This window comes from Carassius carassius, chromosome 33 (genome assembly GCF_963082965.1).
Source record: "Carassius carassius chromosome 33, fCarCar2.1, whole genome shotgun sequence".
In the NCBI taxonomy this organism is placed as follows: domain Eukaryota; kingdom Metazoa; phylum Chordata; class Actinopteri; order Cypriniformes; family Cyprinidae; genus Carassius; species Carassius carassius.
The window spans coordinates 3,179,214-3,200,200 of NC_081787.1; the positions used below are offsets into that span (position 1 = coordinate 3,179,214).

Below are 20,987 nucleotides of genomic sequence, written 5' to 3' on the forward strand. Positions count from 1 at the left end.
CTCTCTCTCTATATATATATAAAATATAATATAAATCTATTTGCTATGTGTTCTTAATTAAAGAACAAGACACGACAACATATTTGAATGTCAATGCAAAATATAGCCTATACATCTATAAGTAAAGGGTCGCTATTGTGTCTTAATGGCAGTGTCTTGCGGCGATTTCCAATTACATTTCTCAAGATTGTGACTGAGTTAAAGTGAAGTGAAGTGACATTCAGCCAGTTATGTATCTCCTCACCGGGAATTCCTCAATAAAACTCGTTTTAGAGAAAAATGAAGCTGAGATTACTTATATAGCTCTTTCTAAAATAAATATGTCATACCAGACATTTAAAAATAGCAGCAAGGCACTATATTTATTATATTACAAGTTTCCACACACAAGTCGTTTATTTAAAGAGTTTGGCTCCCTCTCGCGGAGAACGCCCTCTCGTACAAGTGACCTTCATTAATATTCAGGAGCCGCCGCCCTTTAACAAATCAAGTAGGTCGATTGGGCAAACGTCACTCAACATTCTTAATATTCATGAGCCAAGCCTTCGCCATAGTAGACAGCGGGGTGGTCCACTGAGGAGGGAGATGGATGCTACTCCGCCGTCTGCCGGCATTGGTACTGGACATTTTCAATACAACAATAGAGATGACATGTTTTGAATGGCAACGGGTTTACTGAGGAAAGCAGCACGTGAGATGACTGTTTAAATGTTTCGTGCATTTGTGTGAGTGATTCTGTTGATTTGTGCAGTGAATGAGATGGAGGCCGGTGGAGATGAAGAGGGAGAGGCTCGGGAGGAGAGCAAGGAGGTGAGAGAGGATGCATGCATGAAAGAATACATCTTTACTGCCTTCACATCTAATAATTAGAACATTCTCTTTTCATGAGCATAAATTAATCTCAGAAGAGTAAGAAAAACTCAGAGGAAACTCGGAGATCATGCTTTGGCTGTGAGTTATTCATTCGAGGGTTGACACCCTTTTCATGTGACGGTGTCTGAGCATCTTTTGTATGCTTCGTAAGAGTTTAAGATGATCATTCAGATGAGGTTCTTAAATTATTATTATTATTTTACTTTGGCACACATTATGTGTGGTTGTATGTCACACCTCTCAATTATTAAAATTTCTGTTGTGTTAATTCAAATTAATATTTCCAATTATTAGATTAAACTATAGAAAAAAAACTGCATTAAATTTGATGTACAAAATAATGGAAGGATAACCGTGGCATAAGAATCACTGGATCACAATCTTTTTAATTTTTTTTTATTATATATATATTTTTGTATAATGGCAGGGCAACACATTTGCATATGTTTGCAATTTATAGAAAGGAGAAAGAATGATTGGTTTTGTTGGTTCCTCAGAGAACTGGCCTTTTCTGAGATGTTCCCAAGAGGATTGCATCACTGTCACCATCTGAGAAAACGTGAAAGTATCATTTCATTTCAGTGTTGGAAATAAGACAAGTGTATTCATTTAAGGCAAGAAGAAGTTCTGTAATTACAGATTAACATACAGTAGAACATACATGTATGCACACCCTCACATCTACAGTCTGGTTTCATTAGTCAGCCATCACTATGTTTATTTGCAGGATGAATACTGTTATGAAATATATATATTTTTTTAAATATGTACACTTCCATTCAAATGTTTGAGGTCAGTTTTTTTCTTCATGTTTTTAAGGTCAATTATGCTTACAAAAGCTGCATTTATTTGATATAATTAATGCATTTATTTGATATAAATATTAATAAAATAAAAAATTTCTATTGAGATATATTGTAAACTGTAATTTAATCCTGTGATCAATGCTAAATTTTCAGCATCCTTACTCCAGTCTTCAGTGTCACATGATTGCTGCTCAAGAAACATTTCTTATTATTATCAATGTTGAAAACAGTTGTGCTGAATTATTATTTTAATTTTTTTATTTTTTGTGGAAGCTGTGATACATTTGTATTCAATTTTCTCTAATGAATAGAAAATTCTAAAGAAAAGCATTTATTTAAAATGAGACTTTTGTGTAATATCATGTCTTTACTGTCACGATTGATCAATTTAATGCATCCATGCTGAAAGAAAAGTATTAATTTCCTTGAAAGAAATCTAAAAATCTTGATATTCTTACTTATTTTAGGAACTTATTTAATTTGTCATTACTTATATATAATTTTCTCAATATGTCATCACCTGTTCTCTTTTTTAGTGCCAGAGACTCACTGCAGAGAGAGATGAGGCTGAAAGGCAACTCAAACACATTAAACGGGGTAAGATCAGTACTGTTGCAAAAGAATGTGAAGTCATTTGCTGTTTCTTATTGCTATTTGTCAGGTATGTTAGTCATTCAAAATGGTAAGAAAAATATTGCAATGTGCAACACAGAGTATATTCTGTTTATGTGTGCGGTCTATAATCATAAATTAAGACAATTCTAAACCAGTTAGCTTTTTCATTGCTTCCCACTTAACCATAGCAAGCTCTTTTGGTGCATTCAAATCAAGTCAGAAAGATTGCATTAATGTCACCACAAAGTCGAAATTAAAAGTGGGAAACTCTAAAGTTTCTTTACAAATTTTCCAGAAGGACTTGTATGCACCTACCAAGCCAGCCTAAAAGTCTTACATTGTCTTTGGTTTACACTTTAACCACATAATTCGAAAACGTTTGATCAATTAATGTATTATGTAGTATTTGTGATTATGCTGGTGACCAACAAACTTGACCTCAATGACCTCCATACTTTACCTTTTCACTCAGAGTAGGAGGAGAAGATGATCTCACTTGGCTCTTCCCACTAACTTGATGCTCGGCGTTGTCTTATCTCACTTCCGATCCCTGCACCCTCACACATATCATCATGACATTAGCTGGGGGCTCTTCTCAATGCTCCATTATTGTAGGAGTTAGCGGCTATTCAAGTCTCCATGGCTACTGAGAGCCAACCGTGGAGATGCATTAGTGTTAAGGTGACTTTACCTGCTTCCGTTGCATTTTGGGACATGTAAGGAAACCCAGCCTCAGCTACTAACTAATTTGTTAGCACTCTGACAACACTCTAGTGGCGGCCAGCTTTAGGAACAGAATCTGGAAATTGTTCTCAGGTGAGAAAATGCAAATTCTTCTCTGCAAGTTTAAAAATAGGGTTTGATTTGACAGGGTTTCACATAAAAACATGCAATTTTGAATGTTTGTACTCATGTTTATGTAGTGAATATGTGAGGCATTGTGGAGTATTGTTAATGATTTTAAATGGAGATTTAACTCTAAGTGCCTAGTTATATATGTAAAGAATACAACAACAGCAAAAAAAAGCATTGTGGATATTTTCTTCATATTGATATGTTTTAAGTTTAGGGGGATATCAGGATATTATTGCACCTGGAAACCCGTTTGGTAAATTAGTTGGATATTATGAATATTAGTTCACAATATTACTATGCAAAAGTGAATATTGTGATGAATCCAGTTTTATTTTCAACTATAGGCTTCTGCTTTTTGATATGCTTGCTGCCCTTTTTATTGTTGTCCTGGAATTGTCAGACATTCCCTAGGGAGGCAACATAGACCAGGCTGAATTCAGCTCTCATTACTGTCTTGTTATATCACTAAATTATTAAAAATCACCAATTATGAATTATTTATCAGTAGAAAATGAATAGGCACCCGCTTTTCAACCTTCTATTGTAGTTCATGCCAAACCCCTAATGCACTCTCATATCATTTCTGAAATGCAAGTCACCCTGAATATGATTAAGTGAAAATATGCTCAACATAAATGGCTCGAAAAGCAAAATGCATGACATTTTCACAATTACTGTACCTTGTGAGTAATGGTGAATTGTTGTAACAACCTGATATTTTTTTGCAATAAAGCAATAAAATAGCAGTGCATTTATTTTATAACCTCAACCTTACGAAATAGCATAAATTCTTGCTGTGGCTAACATGACACAGCAAATGTCACAGTACTTTGGCCTAGTTGCTGTTATACAGGACAATAGTCTTGTGCTGGGTGCATGTGATTGGTCTGTGTTCTGTTTACTGATTGGCTGCTGCAGGGGAACTGCTGTCGAGTATCTGGGAGGTACTGGATCTGCGTCTGGGAAAGCAGCTGTCTCCCACCTCCTCTTTGGGACGCCTGAGCAAGCTTCATTAAGAATACCCTCTGCACTTATGCAAATTAAAACACAGACCATGTGTTAAGCTATCATCCCCATTACTCAGCTTATTTACCTTTACGCTTTATATCTCACGGTATGTGTGTGAAAGCAGCAAAATCTTAATATTTGCATAAAAATGAATGCTGTTTGCGTTTTAATGTAGTCTACACATCCGTCCTGGTTTTGGAGTAGATTACGGGTTGCAAGCACAGGCACAATTAGTGCTGGAGTTGAAACCAAAATTGCTGGGTGATTAAACCTTAACAGTTGAGATTTATTAAAAGAGTTTAATCACTGTGATCAAAATTGGGACGCAAGCGCTTTAGACTAATGCCAGCCTAACGTTGTGTCAAAGTGGAAGACAAATGCTTGTTTGGATCAGTCTGGAAAGGATGCTGCTGCATTTCTTTAGGCTTTTTGACTCCGCAGAGCCATATTTTGCTTGTGCAGCATTAAGTGTGCTGGACTTGCTGACCTAAAATCTGCTCATAGAAGAAAGCCCAGCAGCAGATCTCTCTCGGTCAATCATTAGAAGCCAGATGAGTCGAGCAGATGAGTTTGGACTGGTCTGCATGTGAAAGACGGAGCCACACGCCTGCTATTGTGCTGCTTTATTTTTAGGGGCGGCACGTGCAAACTCGCACACCCTGAATCATTGGCAGATGCAGAATCAGTGACTGACGCAGATGTGCTTAGATTGAGGTTGCTTTGCTTTTTTTGTAGTCAAATGCCAGGTATTTCTACAGTATTTAGACAGCTGACATGAAATTTCAAGCAGTTCCAGCAGTGTTTGGTATTAACATTTGTTTTTGGGGTGTAACAATACACTGATGTCATGTATAGTGATCTCACAATACTTCAAACAAAGCCAAAATAGTTTTTTTATGATTATTATTATTGCTTTTAAGACATATGATAAAGAGCTATCAAAAGGTACTGTTTATTAAAAAAAATTGGTATTACATCATAAATCAGGACTTTTCAGTGGTATTGAATAGAAATATTCATTATTCTGTTCAGCTCAAAATACAGAATTATGTTAAACATAATTAAAATAATTTATTTTATTAAATAATGCGTTTTAAGTCTATTCATATTAAATTAGTAAACAGAAATCCCAAACGTGTGACCTTCTGGGTTAACTATATTTGATGCCAGAATAAATCTGTCTAAACTTTTAGTTCACCCAAAAAAATTTTGGGTGAACATAGGCAATACATGTTTTCTATATCCACAAAATTTTTTATTGTTGCATTTTTGTATTTATCATGCCACAAAAAAATTGTTACATGCCTATGAGGACCTTCATGTCCTCATATTAATAAAGAAAAGTCAACGACTATTATATACATTTGATTGCAGTATGCTTGTAGACAGTAGCAGGCTTTATATTATATTGGGTCAGTGGCTGTGATGGATCAATAAGCTAAAAAAATATAAGAGTGCATTTTTGAATGATTTCTGATATGCATTTTTTTATGGACATTTGCATCACTGAATTCTCTTTTGGTTTTCAGCTTTAAGCAAGAGCTCTGGTAGCTGTTGAGAGCTGTGAACTTCACTTTAAACTGTCAGGTTATTCTCTCAATGGCTCTGTAGCTCTGTGCACTGCAGCACTGCGGCCCATGCTACATATTTAACAGGAAAGGAAGAAAAAAAAAACCTGCAGAATTTAAATAGTATTATAGTAAGAGTATTCATAATTAATATTTGCTACACTGTAAGCTGTTTTAACAGTTTGATCAGTGGTTATCATGATCATGTTTTGCACATCAATTTTGCATGTCTGGCTTTTTTCTGTATACTGTCAAACCTGTATTTATATGATTTGATATCAGGGGTGAATAAGGGTTCAGAGTGAGGTCATGCATTGACTACGCCCTGCTTTCCATTCTCACAATGTACAGTATGTTACAGCATGAAAAGAAAATGAGAGATATTTACTCAGGGAAAGGGCTCGAGGGCAAGCCATTGATGTACTTTGCTGTGACTGCATACAGAGAGACGCTTCGTTCCTGCATAATTCAACAGCTTTCATGGAATAATGTATAATAAATTCCCTCTCTTGTTCATTTCCTGTGAAAAGCACAGGCACAAATGATGCATTTACCAATATATTGTCCCATGCACATATATTATATGTAATATTGAAAATATTACCACTTTAAAGAACTGCTGAAAGTTAGTGTTTTTTGATGCTATTTGTATGGATTTTGGAAGTAGTGCAATGCACCGATGACTAGTTTATGAGCCTGTTTGATATGAGCTGCTCTGACGTTGCTGTATCATCCGATCCTCTATTTGAGAGGCCAGTGTAGTGTATAGAGTTACCGTGCCGGTGCTTTGTAGCAACAGTCCATCAATGGTACCCAAAGTGTTGGGAAATGGTCCCTACTGTGAGCATGTAACTGACTCTGATAATGTTTCACTGAGAATAAAACCACATCTAAATAAAAATGCATTTTTTTTACAGTTGCAGTTGCTTGTTGTACTTGCTGTAAATGAATTAAGTAATGTCATAGATTTTCATATATGCCTCATTGCTGGTTAAACGGCTCATGCAACACTGTTTTAGCCTTTAAAATGTATCTTAGACATTAAACTGCAACATTCTGGTGTTGACAGCCCTCTCATAAATGGTGTTGGATGTAGCTTGATGTTCATTTTCAGAAATGCTGTTAGGAATATAGATGAAAACATGACTGTACTCACACCTTTATTGCCACGAGAAAAGGCTTATACATCTGCCTTGCTGATGTGTGTATCTTAAATGTGTATAGAATCTAGATTTACAGTAGATCTAATTGCTTTGGATTAAGTTCCTGCATGATGGATTTCACTGTAAATTTGACCTGATGTGCTTGAATTTATTCATAAATGCATTTGATTTCTCTGTACAGTTTCCCAAATGGTGATTGAGGAGGTGAACGTACTACAGACCCAACTTGAGATTGAGAAATCGTGCCGGGAAAATGCAGAGGCTCTGGCTACCAAGGTGCTTACCCAACAATACTATTCAATTCAATTCAATTCAAGTTTATTTGTATAGCGCTTTTTACAATACAAATCATTACAAAGCAACTTAACAGAAAATTATGTTTCTACGATATTTAGTAGTAGCTTATGGTGGTGACTGTCAGTTTGTGCACGTTTGACAGGATTTTTAGAAAAAATTTATACAAGACGTAGTCAGCTAGACGATGAACATTATTAATATTATTAATTAATAATTATTATATGATGCAGTCACACATGTAGTAATAATTGTTAGTTCTGTTTGTTGATTCAGGGTTATACTACACTACAGTTTCATTAGAAAACCTGCTAACACTTTACAATAAGGTTCCATTTTTTTACATTAGTTAATTACATTAGTTAACATAAACTAACAATGTTTAAAAAACTTATGAAGAATTTATTAATCTTAGTCTGTGTTGATGTATTAACATTATTAAATATTTTTAATGGACCTGAAAAACATGGACTGACAATGAGCAGCTGTATGTTTATTAACTACCATTAACAGAGATTAATAAATACAAGATTAATGTAACAAATGTATTGCTTCTTGTTAGTTAATGATGGTTAATCTATTAAATTAACAAATGTAATGTCCCACTGGATCTGTTTTTTTCTCTGTGTGAAATAAGTGAATTTAATGTTAACCAATTAACAGCTTTTTATTGTATTACGTTTACAGTCTTTTACTGTTAAAACAATGGAAAACTTCTTAAAATGGTCAAACTTTAAATGTCACTTATTTATGTGTTAATAATTGTGTTTGGACCACTTTTAGTTGAATTGTGAGAACAGGAAGATGAAGTATTTGAGCCTGTCGTCACGGCCGTGTCTGGATGAGCTGCTGCCCAGTATTTCTGACTGCATTTCTCTAGAAGAAGAGACTGAGCCGCACGACCCTGGATCTGATCCTTTTTCACAGTATAAGCAGCAGGTCAAAGGTAAATATCATAGTGTATCTCAAACAAATGGGGTGCAGTTTGAAAAAAATATAAATAGGTCTGTGCACAATTTCCTTGGCCAAGCATTCTGTCATCATATATATCAAGGGTACCTCCATTGCAACTTCTGATTTTTCCACAGACCTCCAAGAAACCGTGAGCTCTTTGCTGGAGGAGAAAAAGCAGCTGGCTTGTCAGCTTCAAAATCAGCAGAGGCAGATTGAGGAATTGACAGCACTTGTGAGTAGCAAAGCAACTTTTGAACTTTTTACTCAAATCAGGCTCAGTCAAATTCTAATTCAAAGAAGTGTCTGGCAATGTTTTAACGTGTTAATGAATAATAAATAAGCCTGAAATGAAGCCTTGCGCTACTGCTGATCCTAAAAGGATATTGGAGTTTCTCAGCTGATAGTTTCTCAAACATGTGCCTCATGTTAATTTACAGACTGAAAAGGAGCAGGCCGAGATGAAGGAGCTTTATAAAACCATTGAGCAGCAAAGCAAGACCATTAAGAGGTTCAACAGGGGTGAGTACGGAGAGCCGCTTCATTTCCTCGCTTGTATTTTAAATGCATGAGCATGACATCATCTCAGCTGGCCTGCAGTGCATCTGTGCATGTGCCTTCCAAGAAGATTAATGTTCCCCAGCAGCCCACTCACTACCGGCCACACGTCACAGTCCCTGATCAAATTATCTGTAAAAGATTCACCACAGGAAGTCCCTCTTCTCCAGCTGGGGGTGATGCACTTTCTTTTGTCATCCTCCCAGCTCCCTCTTTCCTCATTTGCATTATTACTCTGACTGGAGTATTGGAAACTGCATTGCTCAGGTCAAATAAAGCACTGGCTTGTGCTGAACGTATTCTGAACATATAAAGGCTTATATATATATATATATATATATATATATATATATATAATGTGTGAAGTCAAATTGTTATTTAGGGCTTGGAGCTGAGAGTTTTTCTTTTATATGCAAGGAATGTCATGACAATACAACCAATTTCTATTATGAGCTGGCTCTTTTTAACGAAAATATCTAAAATATTTGAACCATTCAAAAGTTTGTGGTTGGTAATAATTTTTTATTGAAATTATTTTTGATGGAGAGTCTTTTATGCTCACCGAGGCTTTATTTAATACAAAATGCAGTAAGTTAATTTAAGATAGCTGTTCCTTTAAAATACTGATTTCTTTCTTAATATATTTTAAATTGTAATTTATTCCTGGGATGCACAGCTGTATTTTCAGCATCATTCCTCCAGTCTTCAGTGTCATCTTCAGAGATCATTCTAATATGATGATTTGCTGCTAAATAAATATTTCTTAATACTATCAATGTTAAAAACAGCTGTAAGGCTTAATATTTTTGGGAAAATATGATTAAAATGTTTTCAGGATTCTTTGATGAATCAAGTTCAAAAGAACAGCATTTATGTAAGATATAAAACTTGTAACATTAAAAACATCTTTATTGTCACTTTTGACCAATATAATGAATCCTTGCTAAATAAAATCATTTATTTATATTTAAAAGTTTTTTTTTTTTTTCAGTAGTCTATGTTTCCATAAAGCATTACCTTTTATTTTGTATAACTGTTAAGTGTAGAGTTAGATCCAATTATTCTTTGCTGAATAAAAGAATCATTAATATTAAATAGTAAATTCCTTACATGCTGTCCATAGGATAATCTATGCCTTGTGAAATGTTCTTTTATGATACTTTTTCTTTTATTATTATACCCTAAAATGTCTAGGGATTGACCAGGTCTATTGCTTCATCAGAAGTGTCATTGTGTATCTCTTTAGTGTCTATGATGGCCACTCATGAGTATGAAAACTTGAAGGAGCAGCTGGATTTGGAGCAGAGCCTCAGGCAGAAAGCAGAAACCTATGCACACGAGGTACTGGACAAAACACATCTGTATTCACTGCATCAATACACAGGTGACAGACCAACTTCAGTCCCAGCTCTGACAAACTGTGACCTGGTGACCTCAAAATCCAACCAAAAGACAAGATGAATGTATTTATTGACTGATGAGTATGAATTGTCCACGATTGAGTGCATGTTAGTAGCCGAAGAAGCAAAATCATCTGAAATTGGAAGCCGTTTGCTAATGTTCATTTTCTCCTGTAGATGATGGTGAAGCAGAAGGAAGCAAACAGACAGAGCATGATTCTGCTGCAGCAGGGAGATCCCAGCATTCAGCTGGTCAAAGCCTTAGAGGATGTGGCCAGTGTGACTAAAACATTAGAAGAAGAGAGAATCCAGCACCAAGAGAAGGTACAGTAGGTGAACCTTCAAATGTGCAAACCTGGAGTATACAGTAGCTTTCAGTTTTATTAACTAATTTCAGAAATAAATCAGTGAAAGTTCTGCCATATTTGCACGAGCACAATAAGCCTAATCATGGATTGCATGATAGGATTAGACAACAGAATTAAATGGACTAATCCCCTTTTCATTGTTTTTAGCACTGTCAGCTAGAGCTTTTCATAGACTTAAATCCTTTCATAAATATCAATCCTCTAATATTCGTTATTTCTTTAGAGCTCAATAAACGTTTTTGTCTTATTCAATAGCCAGACAACAATCCAGTTTAATCAGTTTAATCAATAAATAGTGCTGTGCATTCATCTGAGTTACCTAAAAGTGTTCTAATAATGTAATAACCTTTAATAAATGTAATCTTCAGCAAATCTACGTTTTCATGCTGTAAATTAGAATGTAATGCTAAATTTCACCCATTCAAATGACTAGAATTAGTTTGTAGGGACGGATTTACTAACAGCTTGCACCAGCACAAACTATTTTTTGGCATTAGAAAAACGACTGGCAGGATTTAGTGATAAATTAGCACCGTAGTGTGTGGACAGTATTTTTTGCTGCTGACTTTATTGCATATGCATTTCATTTGTCTGAGTTTCCCTTTCAAAAGCACAATTTATGGGAGGAGAGTATTTAAATACATAATGAAAAATTATTTACTAAAGTTTGCAATTGATAGTTTTATGGTATTTGCGCCATTAATACCCAAATATTGCATTTTTTTAACCCATTTTGTGCTTGACATGACTGTGATAGTTGTGATAGATTGTGTTAGGCTGAACTTTCCACTCCTATCTGCACATTTATGGGATTGCGCTCTTACGTCGATTAGTAAATCTGGCTCTTAGTGTTTTTTTTTTTCATTTATTTAGACAAAATAGTATTGAATTGAAGTGTTCTATGTGATTCAGGTCGTTCTGATTCAGGTCGTTCGTTCACTGTGGTGGAGTGAGACTGAGAATGTGTCAGACCACATTCATTCATTCTTCAGTTCCTCCACAATGTCTTGTTGGTAATCCAATACTTCGGGTCTCCTGTGATTCTTCTGTTCTACATTTGCAGCATCAGCAGTAACATGTAATACTTTTCAAACCACATTAGATGATAAACGCATGTGGGCGCTACACAACCACAGCTAAATTAAACCAACACAAATCTCAAAGCGCCAGAGGAGACATCCGGAGGCTTGACAGCTGTCATAATTTGGGATTCATTCAGCAGCGAACTGTCATCAATAAGCTGTGGCAGAAAATATGTATTACACTTATTACACATGATACTGCAAACTGGCTGAGCAAGGAATCAGATGAGGCCATATTTGGTTTATGGAGTGAAAACATTGCTGCATCACTAGTTCTAGTTCTGCTTTTGGTGTCAGATGGTATTTGGTGTTTGTGAATCAGTAGGACTGACGTGTCTTAAGTCAATAAACAGTCTGACCCACAATACATATCCAAAGAGCATGGATCCTAACTTCAGACGTCACGTAATCAATAGGCCATGTTAGCAAAGCCATGTTTACAAGTCAGCCTGTAAACATGAACTAATTCTGTACCATGTCAAGGACGTTTTACATTTGGCCCCAGTTTGAGTTCCATTGTACCAATCCAATCTAAGAGAATCTAAAATCATTCAAATGAAACCATTTACGGGCATTTAAATCATTTTTGAATATTGGTGCGTTCAAGTCCTCCTGAGAAGTTCATATTTGCGAGTAGGGAAGTCAGGTGTGTTCAAATTTGGTTGGAGCAATATGGTGTGGAAGCTTGTTTCCACCGTTGAATTAAAAATCTAAAAGGTTAGGTAATCTGACAATTATTATTTTTTTACGTCTCATAATTCTGATTTTTTTTATTTCTCTGAATTCACAATTTCGAGAATTTTGTCAGAATTGTGAGAACCAAAGTCAGCATTGCTAGATATATACTCACAATTTATAACTCAAAGTTGCATTATTTATACCCCCAATTCTGACTTTAGAACTTGCAATTGCAAGTTTATATCTCTCTTCTTCTGGTGGAAATGGGCTTCCATAAGATGGTGATTTACCCTATTTGCATAAAATTCAACAAGACTTTTTAACTCGTAATCTACAAAATGATGAACAAAGAATATGCATCTAGTGTGTTTTAATAAAATATATAAAGGTGTTAAATTAAAACATGTAAAATTGTATTTGTACAGTACAGTGGTATTTTTGTACATGCAACTCAGATAGATAGATAGATAGATAGATAGATAGATAGATAGATAGGTAGGTAGATAGATAGATAGATAGATAGATAGATAGATAGATAGATAGATAGATAGATAGATAGATAGATAGATAGGTAGATAGATAGATAGATAGATAGATAGATAGATAGATAGATAGATAGATAGATAGATAGATAGATAGATAGATAGATAGATAGGTAGGTAGGTAGGTAGATAGATAGATAGATAGATAGATAGATAGATAGATAGATAGATAGATAGATAGATAGATAGATAGATAGATAGATAGATAGGTAGGTAGATAGATAGATAGGTAGGTAGGTAGATAGATAGATAGATAGATAGATAGATAGATAGATAGATAGATAGATAGATAGATAGATAGATAGATAGATAGATAGATAGATTTCTTTTTAACAAATTTACCATAAATACAGTAAATACATTCATTGCTTCCAAGATGTTTTCTCACCGACACGTGCCCAGCTCAGAAACGATGGGCTTAAGGAAAATCCTGATTTTGCTAATCGTTCAACACAGAAATATGCTTTTTCCTGACTTGAACTCAACATATGTCCCAAATGTTTGTAGGTAAAAGCTCTAGAGGCTGAACTGGATGAATGTGCTTTGCGTAAGCAGCTAGTTCAGCTGCAAAGACAACTGGAGATATTAGACGAAGAAAAGAAAGAGACTGAGGGACGACTGCAGGAGGAAGAGAAGAGAAGCACTCTTTTTGAAAAGAAAGGTAAAATAAGGATGACTTTAAATTTGAATGCCAGATCATCGAGCCGGAACCCGCAGTGACCCACATACAGTAACATCCCACATCCTTTCGTCGTTTGTCACAGTTAAAGAGCTGCAGGAGGAGAGGAGGAGCTGTGTTTCAGTATCAGGCCCCTCCCCCGGGACTGCTCCGCCCCCGGCCCCTCCTCCTCATCCACCTCCCCCTCCTCCACCCCCGCCCCCTCCACCTCCCCCACCTCCTCCCTCCCGCTGCAACCCCCTCAGGTAAAGCTCCACTTTACTGCACTCAAGCCGAACTCTCATATACAATCATTAAGAACAGTGTTGCTGAACATCTAATTGATTCTCTCTGTTTACGGCAGCTCTCTCATTGCCATCATGAGGAAGTCCTCCAAGGGAGGTAAAGGAACCCCCAAACTAGAGCAAGCCCCAGGTGATTGTCCCTACAGCGTGTTTTTATTCTATTGCCCTGTTATTGGTATCTGGATAAACACGTTCTCTCTCGGTGCAGTGAATGAAGCAGTGGATGATGTCAAAGTCAAAGCTGTCAATGAAATGATGGAGAGAATTAAACACGGCGTGGTTCTCAGGCCTGTGAAGAGTCAGGACACTAAGGTGAGGTTCTGAACCCGGATCAAAATTCAGATTGTAATTGACTCTGTTTATGAGTTTGAGTTTGAATTAAATTGGCCACATCCAACCGGATGCTGAATTGGAATGACAGGAAGAGGAATTTACCGTATTGCAATTAAAAGAAATTATTCAATTTTTTTTATGTATAATGAATATTTATATTTTAAATTAAATTTAAGAATTAATTAAAGAATATATATATATATATATATATATATATATATATAAAACATTTCAAATAACTATACGTGTATGTAAAAGGTGAATTTTCAGCATCATTACTCCAGTCTTTAGTGTCACATAATCCTTCAGAAATAATTTTAATGTGATAATGTTCTGCTCAAGAAACATTCATGATTATTATCAATATTGTAAAAAAAATGTCATGATTAATATTTTTGCTCAAACCATGATATATATATTTTTCAGGATTCTTTGATGAATAGAAAGATCAAAAGAACAGAATTCTTTTAAATAAAAAATATTTCATAACATCATAAATCTCTTTACTGTCACTTTTGATGACTTTATTAATATCAGTGTGTATGGTAAAAGGTAATTAATTTTCTAGAAATAAACATATTAAAAATTTGAAAATAAAGCACTACTATTCAATTAATTTGAATTTCGGTCATTCTAATTTTCTATGTAATTCTTAGTTTTTTGCATGTGTAACTGAATTAGAATTTCAGTTTCATGTCAGTTCTAAATACTGCACCTGTAACATACTCACACTGGTTATGAAAATATTGTGTATATTGTGTGCACTGACTGATGTTCTGTTCTGTTTTCTCTACCCTGTACCATCATCTGCTGACCTGATCGTGCAGAGGTTTGGCACAAAGGTATGCTCAAATCACACATATCATTTACATAAATTAACAAAAATGATCACACCAGATCCATTTGCACCAGTGTTAAACTGCTCAGACCGCTCCATTACAGTCAAAGCAAATCCTGTGTTTAACAACTCAGCACATTTTATCAATACAAAGACTGTGCAGAAATGGTTCATAGCATTTGATCATCCTCACTGAGCAAGGGTCGCCTCATTAAAGCATTTTGCATAGAGACAGTTGATAGGATGAGAGGGATCCATCTCGTTTAAGTTATTGATGGGCAAATCCTCTAAGATGATCCTGAGGCTCAGAGGGGCTGTAAAACTTCTGATCAATAACTATAGTCCTGACGTTAGAGATTGCTTGCTTCGCATTATGCTGCATAAGCAGATTGTCTTTTGTTTTTGTCTTTCGGACATAAAGTTAAAAACACCCCCTTCTTGTTAGTCATATACAAGCTGTTGTTTTTATTCATTTAATTTTTTAATGTTAGCGATGTTTTGGAGATCTATATCACCTGTGTTATTTTAGTATTACTTATAGAAGTATATATTATTCAATAATATTTCAGTTTTTTATTTTAGAATTTTATTTTAATATTTCTATTTAGCTTTTAATTGATGTTTATTTATAATTTAATTGTACTTGAATACAGCATTTATTTCAGTTACTTGACAAGGCAACATTTCTAATTTCAGTTTGCAAGCTTATGTTTTTAGAAATAAGAAACATTTGTTATTATGATGATCATCAATGTTGAAAATTTCTATTATTTTTATTTTGCTGAAATGGTGATAAGTTCTTTTTTCAGGTTTCTTTGATGAATATAAAAGTTCAAAAGAACAGAATTTTTTTTTAAATAGAAATCTTTTGTAACATTATAAATGTCTTTACTGTCACTTTTTATTCATTATTATTATTGAGTACCTCATAAGCTGTGTGTATGAAATCATATATAAAATAAGCATTATTAAAAAGTAAAATTAAAGCAATACTGCGCAATTAATTCAATTTCAAGTCATTCTAATTTCCAATTTACACTTCTGCATGATTGCAGCTCTGAAACTGAACTGAACATTCTGTTTTTCAAGCTCTCAATCTAAGATTTATATTAAGGTTTATTTCAATTACTAAACATTTTTAGATAGTTTTAGTTAACAGTAGCAACACTGATATATCATGTAATGTAATTTGTGAAATGTATTTTTATTGATTTGATCATATAATTAGGTTGTTCTTGATCTACAGCAGCCGAGCCCAGTGCCAGCAGCAGCATCAGCAGCGGTGGAGGAAAAGCCCCAGGAAAGTGCAATGGAAGAGCTGAAAGGCATTCTGGTAGAGTCCACTGATTACAGAAATGTATTCATTTTCTGTTTGTTCACAAAAAGTAGTTCAATGATGATTATAATCTGCCCAGTGGTTGTACAAATTGTGAACTAAGCGCTGAAACTTTTCACTAAATTCTGTTTTCTCTCTGAATCTATAGGAGACGGTGAAAAAGAGTCCCAGTCGTGGTTTCCAGGAAGTAGTTCATGCTAAAAAGGACAGTGAACTGGAAGTAATTCTGAGGAGGAGACGCAAACAGGCCTGTGATCCGGACGCAGAAGGCAAGAAGATAAACGCTCAACATCAAGAAGAACCCATGCAATTTCACAGTCGTTTAAAGGGAAATGTTATAACTGATTAGTCGACTAGTCTTAAAGTAAGAAACACTGTAGCTGAGTCTGAGAAGAGGTGAAAGGAAATTACTTTTTCCAGTCCAGATGTCCACTTTTCAAAATAATGCATTATTTGTAAGACTTAGCATTAAAATTATTACATTTCAACTAGTTGACTAGTATTTCCAATGTTGACTAGCAACAGCAGTTCTGTTTAATCAACCAGTTTACTATTTACTATTTAAACTGGAATTGTGGCATACTTTATCAAAGGGATTTTACGATAGCTTGTAGGTTTTAGTTGCGAGCCATGAATTTGCTACTTTCTATCACTTAGTCAAAGATTTATGACTGGGCAAAAAAAAACAGGATTGAAGGTTACTGAAAATACCCTAAGCATACTGCATCTCTCATCTGTTGCTCTGTAGATGATGGGCAGCTGAGTAAAGTCTCCTCATCAAACAGCCTGAACGGCCGACACAGTTCGGACTCTGGCAAAGACACAGAAGGGCCGGGCAGCAGCTCTCTGTCGGGCAGCGAGCGCGGATCAAGAACCAGCTCAGACTCGGGCCGAGAGCCAGCCGTGGCTCGACCGAGCTCAGATTCTGGCATGGAGTCCAAAGGAGCCGCTCAGACAGAGTGTGTCTGCAGATCTCTCTCTGAGAAAGAGTCCGCTGAACCAGTCACCAACGGCTGCTGTTCAGGGTAAGGTTACGTTACGCAACTTCATCATCATCATCAGTCAGCCACAACAAATCCATTGAAGGAACAGTTCACCCTAAAACATGCTTAGAAATGTCCTCACCTCCAGGCAATCCAAGATGTAGATGAGTTTGTTTAGTTAGGGGAACATATTTAGAGAAATGTTACATCACTTTCTCACCAGTGGATGCTCTGCAGTGAATGGGTGCCGTCAGAATAAGAGTCCAAACAGCTGATAAAAACATCACAATAATCCACAAGTATGGATTACCACTCCACCACTCCAGTCCATCAGTTAACTTCAGTCAATTCACTTCTGGCCAAACACACATTTTTGATTCACAAAACATTAACTGATGGACTGGAGTGGTGTGGATTACTTGTGGATTATTGTGATGTTTTAATCAGCTGTTTGGACTCTCATTCTGATGGCACCCATTCACTGCAGAGGATCCACCGCTGAGCAAGTGATGCAATGCTTACATTTCTTAACTTTCTTTTTGGATGGCCTGAGGGTGAGTGCATTTTCAACAAAGTGTCAGTTTTCTGTGAACTATTCCTGTAAGATTGCTACCTATTTTGCCAGATGTACACCTTATATTTTTGAATAAATAGTATGATCTGTGTTTAATTTTGTTATACATTTCTGCGTATACTTTTCCAATCAGTGAAATGAAGGATGGTGATCCAGAGAAGTGGGCGGGGCCTAATGGGATCGGCCATACGGATGCAAGAGATGCCCTGCAAACCACCATCAGCTCCTCTGCACAAAGCCTCAATGCAGCAAACGGTTGCACAGACGCCGAGTGTTAACAACAAGTGGCTCTGCAAGGACAGCTGCATTATTTGCACAAAACCATGCTTTCTGAATTTGTTTGTTCCAAATTTAAAACCAACCATTCATATTTTAAATGAATATAGATAGATTATTTCATCATTTGCAGCTTTAAAAAAAAACATTTTACCAGACGACACATTTTTTTTCTTTCAGCGTAAATGTACTGTATCTGTCTTTACCGGTAAACACAGGGTGTTTAGATGTAGAGACATCAGTCAAATGCTTCAGATTCATTTCTCTACAGTAGTTACTGTTAGATCCATCTTGGATTCATAGATTCAACATCGGAGTCACATTTCCATAAGAATGCAAGCAAGGAAACTTTAATGATGGAGAGTGTAATTCATTTCTGTGCCACTAGCAGCAGAATCTGAGCAAGGAGATCTGTAACACTAGTAAAACAATCCTGACAGAATCACTGCACTGCACATCATGGCACATTTGCTGTTACAAAAAGGTCCTAAGTGTGGACTAGACTGTCAAAATTAATCAAGAGATGCAATTATAAGCCATTCAAGCGATTCTTTCCATTAAGAGGAACTGTTGTGGTCTGTTCTGTCTACCTCTTAAGACACACTCACCTCTTGGGGATGTTAGGAAAATGAATACCATCGAATCATGGAGGGCTACGCACCCATGTCTTCCAGCCATTTCCAAAACTTTGCACTGCATGAATGCACTGTAGAAAAGTTTGGCTTTGAGCGACAGTTGCATCTTGATTAGATTTGCTCACTAATTCTGAGCTGTTCCAATGCAATATCATCTCAGCAAATTGTAATACTGTGCAGGATCAGGCTGCCTTTAATAACAATAAGCGAATATTTGCCTTGTGACTCCTCTTGACTCGATGTGGATCATGTTAATGGTACGATGTGGAGAATATTAATGAGACTGTAAGCTAACACAGGGAACGTTCTTAGAACTTTGGCTGTCGTTCTGGCAAGGTTATGAATAATTGTTCTTTCAGTAGCATTAATTGAACGTCCGTTCATTGTTATCTCTTTCAAAATGTTCTCAAAACTTTAGCACAAAAAAGTTACTCATACATCTTTCATGAAACGTTTTGTTGGTTTTAGTTGGATGTTAACCTGTTTTGCTACTTGTTTCGGAACGTTCAGAGAACATTCAAACTAACATTCCCATAATGTTTATAAAATTATAAAATGGTGTGCATAACCAAAACATTTAAAAAATAATTACACTTTGAATGCCAACCCTCTGGGCCTCTTTGGTTGGAACTGACCAAAAATGACTTAGTAGACACATTAACTATGTATACACACCCAAAAAATATATTAATTGATTTGGATATATTAAAGGGTCGAAAAATAAAAAAGTAACACTTGGTACCTTCACAGTCAAAAATGACAGTGGAAAAATTATGTAAATATTGCAGTGTATAATAAAATCCCCTCAAAATTCGAAATAATCATCAAAAAATATTATTGAAAATATCCAAAAATATATTACATTAATTTAAAATAAAAAAAAAGGTTAGATTTAAAGGCTTTTGTCACTTTTGACTGTGAAGGTGTGCCAAGTGTGACCCGAAAATGAATAGTCCCAGAGGGTTAAGAGGACATTGAAAAATATAATTTTCATAACTCAATGGGAATGTTTGCAAAATGTTCTTAAATTATAATTTTGTTAGCTAGGTGGTCTGACGTCTTTGATATCAGGCTAACAACTGCAATAACATATTATTAACATAATTGTAGTTGTCCGAAAATCTGAATTATCTTATTATATATTCTTGTTTTCACTCTGTCATGTGACTCATTTACACTCTTTTTTTAATGTTTAAATTGCTCCTTGATTTCCACCACCTTTGTGCTTTGGCCTTACTGTATGCACCACTTCTTCCTTTCCAGCCTTATCGAAAAGTGTAAAATCTTGATTTTGTATAAGAACTCTGAGAGGTGATTGATCTGACTTGTGATGAATGTGATTTGAAGCTTAAACTGAGTGTAAACATACCTTTTAAACAACTGAATAAACTTACAGGACTGTTTTCTGTCCCTTTTTTCTATTTTTCAAACCAATGTTTGTCAGCTCCATATCTCATCATTCATCTTTTTTTAATAAGACACAAAATTTGCACCTTCAAGACAACATGCTCAAATCTTTCTTTAAAGTTTTTAAGTAGTTGGTTTCTCTAGTTAGTTGGTCTCTATTCTCTAAAGTAGGGACACTGAGTTCAGTTTAACATTGTGCAGTTAAACAAAAGCAAGTGCAAATCATTACAAAGAGTGCATTGAAATATACATGAGGGCATTAGCAACTGGATCTGCCAGTGAGAAACAGAGCCTGGACGTGTGAAGAGAAGGATGACAGGAGATGAAAGAGAAGAAAAGGAGACTTTTAGGTTGGAGTGAAGAGTACAGCATGATCATACACAGATTTGTTGCATGTTTTAATTATCTTCTGTGGCTGAACAGGGCTTCCATCTATCATTTAGGGTTCAGTTTGTCATGTGACTCCCGTACACTAGCTGGCGGAGCTTAAATACAGGGCGAAGGAGCAGCAAGCATGGCGTCTTCTTATCATCAGGAGTTGCAGGAGGTCTTCAGGAATAACAATAAAAGCAGAGAGTTCCCGGCTCACAGTGCTAAAGTGCACTCGGTGGCCTGGAGCTGCGATGGAAAACGACTGGCGTCGTATCCTTCGACAAAACCACCAGCGTTTTCGTCCTGGAGAAAGAGCGACTGGTGCTTCATCATGTGCACTGATAAACACTGAATTATATAAGCGATTCATAAATGGTGACAAATTATACATTTAAACGACATTGCAATAGTTATAGTTCGTTCTTGCAGTTTATTTTAAACAAAGTCTTCTGTAACTTCAAAACTAATCAAGGAGCATTAAAACTCTTATTTCATTCATATTTTACCCA

General features: G+C 35.7%; 1 protein-coding gene across 1 annotated transcript; it reads left to right on the forward strand.

Annotated features, from left to right (window-relative positions):
- Window positions 1–542: 542 nt before the first annotated feature.
- On the forward strand, window positions 543–18,153 carry LOC132113516 (shootin-1-like). The gene is made up of 18 exons (XM_059521310.1): window positions 543–616; window positions 752–810; window positions 2,216–2,276; window positions 7,070–7,164; window positions 7,966–8,128; window positions 8,271–8,368; window positions 8,574–8,655; window positions 9,938–10,032; window positions 10,269–10,415; window positions 13,269–13,422; window positions 13,526–13,685; window positions 13,784–13,854; window positions 13,933–14,036; window positions 14,885–14,899; window positions 16,142–16,228; window positions 16,380–16,500; window positions 16,980–17,256; window positions 17,922–18,153. The coding sequence occupies exons 1-18, from the start codon at window positions 586–588 to the stop codon at window positions 18,064–18,066; spliced, it is 1,965 nt and encodes a 654-aa protein (XP_059377293.1). The 5' UTR covers window positions 543–585; the 3' UTR covers window positions 18,067–18,153.
- Window positions 18,154–20,987: the final 2,834 nt, after the last annotated feature.